Source organism: Manacus vitellinus, unplaced genomic scaffold (assembly GCF_001715985.3).
Source record: "Manacus vitellinus isolate BGI_N305 unplaced genomic scaffold, ASM171598v3 scaffold_16_pilon, whole genome shotgun sequence".
Lineage (NCBI taxonomy): Eukaryota > Metazoa > Chordata > Aves > Passeriformes > Pipridae > Manacus > Manacus vitellinus.
The window spans coordinates 7,823,869-7,830,589 of record NW_021939189.1 but is presented as its reverse complement, the minus strand read 5'-3'; the positions used below and the strand labels follow the sequence as shown (position 1 = coordinate 7,830,589).

Here is a 6,721-nt window from a genome sequence, read left to right as displayed (position 1 = left end):
TCCCACTTTGATGTTTAATCAAGTGCTCCTGCTTCTCCTGGGGAGCCTGGCAAGAGGAACCCTGGTGAAGCTGCCCGGCACCCCTGAAGACTCCATGGGAGCAGGACTGATGCTCCAGAATGTGCAGCCCCTTGCACATCACTGCCATCCACTTCAGGGCTTCTGATGTGGCTGGGCAGCAATGGGTGAGGACTTGCCCAAGTATGATCCCTGCTCGTGTCCCACTGGGATGGGCTCCCCGTGTGCATGGCTGTGGGCAGCTGCTCCCCACTGAGAGGTGCCTGAATCCCAGTTGCAAATCCTCCCTGCAGCTGCTATTTATCCCCTCTTCCTTGCCGTCTCCCTTCTCTCCCCTTCTCCCTCACCCCCAGTCCAGTTGCCTCTTCTGGACTAGGATGATTCGGGGTGTGTAGCAGATCTTGGAGCTGTTGGCTCAGCTCGTACTCTCTCTCCTCCCGTTGCAAAGCTCTGTACCTGGCAGAAGTAGACCCTTGAAATATTTGGAGTCCTACACCTGTAATTCCTCCGTTCACCCGTGCTCCTGCCTGCAGCACCATCCCTTTATCACTGTGTCTCTGTGCAGAGGAGCAGAGACATGAAACTATTGGGGAGAGGAGAAAAAAAAAAAGGCATGCAGAAAAGCGCTGTGGAAAAGCAGAGCAAATTAAGCAGAGCTCTGATCTGCTTGGGTTTGTGCTTGCCAAAAATGCACCATGCATCTTAATTCGCTCTGCTGTTCAGCTCGCACTCACTGCTCTCCTGATGCCATTTCGGCGCTCTGAGCTCAGCCTTTTCAACACTTCAGTCTTCCTCTTTCAGGATTTTTTTTTTTTTTTGCATGTCTGATTGCAGAATCTGCTGCAGGAGGGAAGGGGGAAGCCAGGGGAGAGAGGACGGGAGCCCTGACCCTGAGTGCTCCTGCCTGCGCTTCCCGGCAGCCGGCTGGGTCCCCGATGCATTTTTTTAGGGGGTGGGGGGTGCATCTTTTCTAGAAAGTCCTTCCTGGGTGCTCTCCAGTCGCTTTTTTCCCCACCCAGCCGTCTGATCTGCCTCTCGCCAGGATCCTCTCGCTGAAGAGGAAAAAAAAAGAGATTTAAATTGCTGTAATCCACACTGGCTTTTATTCTCTTCCAGTTCAGTTTAATCTCTCTTTCCTCTCCACCCTTATGTCCTGATTGGGGTGGGGGGGAAACCCACCCAACAACCAAGGGAAAGGCAGCATCGTCCTCCAAAAGAGCTTGAGAAAGCAGGAGCCGAGCCAGAGCCCCTCTGCTCTCCCCCACCACAAATTTAACCCCAGCTTCAACTTTTCTTCTGCTACCGGGGCTGAGCTGAGCTCCAGCAGTGCTGGGGTGGGTTTTTCCCCTCTCTCCCCCCTTCCTCCTACATTGATTTTAGAAGAGAGGGAAGGGGGTGGGGAATCCTTTTTATTGCGGAGTCCAGTTCTCTTTGCAAGCCTTCCTCCTCCTCTTCCTCCTCCTCCTCTGCTTTTTGTGCCCGCCGCAGCAGGGTTGGCCAGGCTGGGGGAGGGAAGCGATGGGAAGGGGAGATCGCCCCCTCCCCTCCCTCTGTCTGTTTTTTTTGCAGGTGTGTCAATTTTAATTCTGCCCAGTAGGTGGGACTTGGTGACTTTCGCACCGTTTTTGTTATTTATTTATTTCCCCGGCTGCTTCTCTCCCTCCCTCCCCTCCCATCCCTCCCTCCCCAGCCTCCCGTTGCGATCCTCCGGAGCGGCTGCGGGAGCGGCGGGCGGCCGGGCCGGCATGCATCCATCCCCGCCCGCGGCCGCGGCCGCTGCCCTAGCGGGAATTACAGCCTCTCCCAGCCAGCTGCCAGCATGATTTCATCTGCTGGAGGATTTTTGCATCTGATCGCTTGAGGTTTTGTTGTTGTTGTTTTTTTTTTTTTTTTCCTCCCTCTGTCTTTGTTTCCTTCCCCCTTTCCCCCCCTTCCCCTCCCTCCATCCCCCCTTTCCTCCTCCTCCTCTTTTTTAGAAGCAGCAATCGGAGATGGATGTCTCTCTTTGCCCTACCAAGTGCACTTTCTGGAGGGTATTTTTGCTCTGGAGCATTTGGGGAGACTATCTGCTTTCGGTGCTGGCTTGCCCTGCTAATTGTCTTTGCAGCAAGACAGACATCAATTGCAACAAGCCGGATGATGGGAACCTCTTCCCTCTCTTGGAAGGGCAGGATTCAGGCAGCAGCAATGGCAACACGAGCATCAATATCACGGACATCTCAAGGAACATCACTTCCATGTAAGTGGGGGTCCCCCGGGCTCCCCCTCCCGCGGCAGGGTGCGGGCTGGGTCGCCCGTGCGGGGCTCAGGTGCCCCCGGCATCGCTGCGCTGTCTGGGCTCAGTCCGGCTCCCCGGGCAGAGGACGCAGATCCGGCTTTTCCCTTATTCCATCCCCACAAAAAAAACATAAAAAGCCCAGCAACAGTTTGGCCAAGGCTTAAGAGGAATAAAGTAAATGAGATCTGATTCCTTAGCAGGAGAGAGAGCAGCAGGCAAAGATGCTAAAGCTGCTGCTTCCTTTAACTGTTTGCTTCTGCAAGGGGAGGGGGGACGCTACAGCCACACATCGTCACATATTTACCCAAATTGGGCAAGAAAAGCAAGTTCTGAGCTGCTTTTCCCTTCTTGAGACTTTGGATCTTGTTAGAATGTCATTATTTTTTACATCCCCACATCAGAAAATGCTCCCTTCCCTGAGTGTATCTGGGGATCTGCGGTTTCGCCTTTTTAATGGGAGGAAAAAAAAAATAGGACAGTGAGATGTCCCTTAAGTAGCTTATTTAACTCGCATTGTTATAATTTTACAACTTGTCGTGGTGCTGCGATAGGATTTGTGCGTTTTCGGCTAGGGTGGTGGTGGTGGGGAGAAGCATCGGAGCAGGGAGATATTTTTAGTTGAGCACTTTGCGTTTGTTTGCATGCTTGTTTATCTGGAAAATCAACTTGAAGTTGCATTATCCTTGTTTGGAGAGGCAGTTAGCAAAGCCCATGTTAATCTCATCAGCGTGGAGTCGAGAAAAGAATATATTTCCTTCTCCCGAATCCATCATGCTCTGTGTGTGTGAAAAAAAAAAAAATTCCTCATCGCTTCCAATCTCTGCTCTTTATTTTCCAGTACATTTTTGGGTGAGATGAACTCTGAGCCATTTCATTATTCTAATGCTAATTGAAATGTGAGCATTTAGGGAAATGTAGCCCCCAGAGCAAGTTGCCAGTGGGAGTTGAGAAGAGGTGGAATCCTTTATTCTGACAGTTAAATGCAGCAAGGTTTGAAATGAGTAATGGAGGGTTATTTATTTATTTATTTTCCCCACCTCGATGGCACGGTTGCATGGAGGGAGAGGGCTTTGGGTCTCTTCCTGAGGCTGTTTTATTTGGTCACAGTGCAATTGCAGCAGAGCCATGGAGTAATTGCAGTGCCTCTTTTGCAGCTCTGCTCGTCACCTTTGCTGGGTAAAGATGACGGGAGCTGCTTTTCCTGCTTGCTTACAGGTTCATGCGATGCCCAGGCAGGTTTTCAGCAGGTACCACTGACCCTGAACACCCAGCCCTGCCTTCCCCCTGCCAGCAACCCCCCTGAAAACCCAGCAGGAATGGGGAAAGTAAGTGGGGAAAACTAATGCAATGCTCCCCTTCCAATTGCCCCATATTTATCCTGCGTCGTGGTGGTGGAGTGTTTTCTCTGCGATGCTCGAGGGATGAGGGTGATGCTGGGGAAGTCAGAGAAACTCGTGTTTTTTCCCTCTGCTCGCTGTTTGTTGTGGTTTAGTTTTAACTCTTTGGGGGCTGGGGAGCAGCAGGAAAGGCTGGGAAGGGTTTGGAAGCCACCAGCGTAAGTGTGCGTTGTCAGATGCACAGACACATCTAAACTGCTGGGAGAGGTAGTGTTACACGAGTCCTTTGTGCCCAGAAAATGTCTTTACTGATTTGAAATTGAAAAATGCTGATAAGCAGTCCATAAAAAGGAGAGGGGCAAAAAAATGCCCAAAATGGACAACTCCAGAGACAAATATTGGGTATTTTTTTGGAGAGATGCTTCTCTTAAGTTGGGGAAGGAGAAGAAGGTGCCAGTTTTTCTGGAATTTGTATGCATCTCTGCTACACACTGAGCAAAGCACATTCACTCACCTCCTGCATCGCTTCTGACTCCACACCTTCCTCCTCAGGCTTTGGGGGGACTGAGGCACAGGACTGGGGTGAACCCCAAAATACCATGGGGGGCTGAGACTGATCACGAGTGAAAACTTTCCCCAAGGGTCTGTGCTTCCTGGGAAGGCAGCAGTGGTTTGTAGGGGATGCTTATGGGAGCAGAGGGATGGTTTGTGTGGTGGGGATGTTTCCCAGCAAAGGAGTCACTGCTGGGATCCAGGGTTGAATCACTTTCATCCTCTTGTCTGGGAGGCATCAGGTCCTGAACCCTTCCAGGCTGATGTCAGGCCTCTCCTTGACAGCCCTGACATCATGGGTGCTGGGGTGAGGGGTGCCTCGAAGCCCAGCCTGGTCATCGCTGAATCACTCCCGGCATGCGAGTCTGATTCAGCTGGGCACTGAACAGTGTTTCCTCCTGCTTGCCATGCTCACCGGGGGCTTGGCCTCCTTAGGCAGCTTGCCTTGTTTGTGGACAGCCAGTGGGCAAAAACACCTTCTCCCACTGGCTGGGGGGTGAGCAGGGGAGGCTCAGCCCTGTCCCTGTGGCTGGGGGATTTGATGCCCCTGATGGGTCCTCCCCATGGGCCCTGGGGAAGGTGGTGGTTGCTGCTCCATCTTGTTGCTGGTGAAAAAGCAGATGGAGTGTGGGGTGGTGAAACAACCCTGGGACCAAGCAGAGACTTATTCATGTCCAAAAGACAGCTCAGCTTTGAAATTAGGGCTTGGGTGTTGCTGATGAAAGACTGCCAGAGCCTGTTCAGAGGTCTGGAAAAAGAAAACATTGTGAGCCATCTTGGAGGGCTTGTCCGTCTTACCCACTTGAGCCAGGGCAAGACCCCTCCACTCCAGCCCACCCAAACCCAGCACTGGGGGCTAAGCCATCAGGAGCTTTGGGTTTTATCCCTCCTCAGCAGCTGATGAGAACCCCAAGGCAAGGACGACAGAAGAGGGACAGGAAACACCCAGCCTGTAGTGCTGCCCACGGAGGCTGGAAGGCAGGCCTGGGTGCCCACAGTGTGGTACCCCACAACTGAGCCTCCCACTGCACCCCTCAAATGAATGGCCTTTGCTTCAATTGCTGGTGCTTCTGGCTTCCCACCCATCCTCCTTTTGGTAAAAGTGGAGCAGTCAGGGTTAGGTGGCTCCTGCCCTGGATAGGCTGGAGGGGATGGTGACACTCAACTTCCATGCAAATCCAGGCAGTGCCAGGTTAATGGTGAAGCAGGGAAAGGGTGGGAGGTTCCTGCCCTGAGATGGAATAGGAGGTTGGATTGGCTGATTTCCCTCTGCCCTTTGCCAGCATGCCCAGAAGTTTACCCAATTTTGGATTGCATCCCTGGAGACACGACTCTTCACACAGATCCCTGTGAGAGCTGCCAGTGGTTCTGTCCAGCTGGGAGGCCACCTTGGACCTGACTGAGATGGCTCCAATTTGGAGTCACGCTCTGCATTTCGTCCTCCTGATTTTGGGAGAGGACTCCATGGGGTGGGGGTATATCCATGCCATTGCTTTTCCTGGTGCAGCTGGGTGGCCTTTACTGTGTCCCCAGCCAGGTGTGACTTAAGGAGATGCTCAAGCTCCCCCCAGTCCATCCTCACCCCTGCGATGTGGGGCTCCATTCATTGCTAGACCTCCCTAAAAATACTGGACGCACAGGGAGAACTTTGATCCTGGGGGATCCTGCAGCACAGAGCCCCTTGTGCCCCTGTGCTCTGAGCAGCTGGGGTCTTTGTCACTCTGGGTCCCCCACCATGGCACTGTGAGGGGCTGGCTGGGGCATGGGGAAGCCGGGCCCGGCTGTGCCGTGTGTCAGGGTGACGGTGGGTGCCGCATGCCAGGGGTGGGCCGGGCCGGGGAGTTACCCTTCTGGCAGCGTGGGCAGTTCCTGCGTGCGCCGGCACCGTGCGTGGGGAAGGACAGACGGAGGAGTTTGCCATCTGGGCCTCCCTACTTCTCAGCTGTTGCTATGGCACTGGAGAGATGCTGCTAGGCAGGCGATGGTGGCCTGCATTTGTCACCCCTGGGCTCCCTCAAGGTAGGGAGATGTCCCTGGTATATAAAACCTTGCTCCTCGCCCAGCCTCACCAGGGGAGGATGGGGACTCTTGTGGTAAAATAGCCTCCATGGGTGGATTTTCAGGGTGTATCTGTGCAGTTCGTAGCTGCTTTCAACAAGGTGATATGAATTCAGAGCAACCCAAGGGGAGGTGGCTTATTCTGGAGCACTGTGGGGTGCAGGATTTTGGGGTTTCGCAGGGCGAAGAGGAAGCATCTTGTCCCTTTCCATGGACAGGAAGAGCATCCTCATTCTTTCCTTTTGGGCTGTCCCACCAGCCCACGGCAGCATCCACTCCATGCCGTGGGCCTGGCTGGGGGTGGGAGAGCCACGTCAGAGCTGAGTGCTGTGGGGGGGAGCGGCAGCGCAGCCCCCACTCGCTGCGCGGGAGCCGGGAGCATGTGGAGAGGGGGAGAGAGAGAGGGGGTGCTCAGAGCAGCAGCACCCTTTCAGTGCCGGTGCAGGGAGAGCTGAGGCACTGGTAATGCTCCTGTGTG

At 53.8% G+C, this 6,721-nt stretch overlaps 1 protein-coding gene across 1 annotated transcript in view; it reads left to right on the top strand.

Moving 5' to 3' along the window:
- The first annotated feature begins 1,925 nt into the window (after positions 1-1,925).
- Positions 1,926-6,721, top strand: part of LOC103767335 (NT-3 growth factor receptor) — a 143,450-nt gene continuing 138,654 nt past the window's right edge. Inside the window, exon 1 of the mRNA XM_018069699.3 lies at positions 1,926-2,257. Within this exon, the coding sequence (XP_017925188.1) occupies positions 2,010-2,257 (248 nt within the window). The 5' untranslated portion in view covers positions 1,926-2,009. The remainder of the gene's footprint in view (positions 2,258-6,721) is intronic.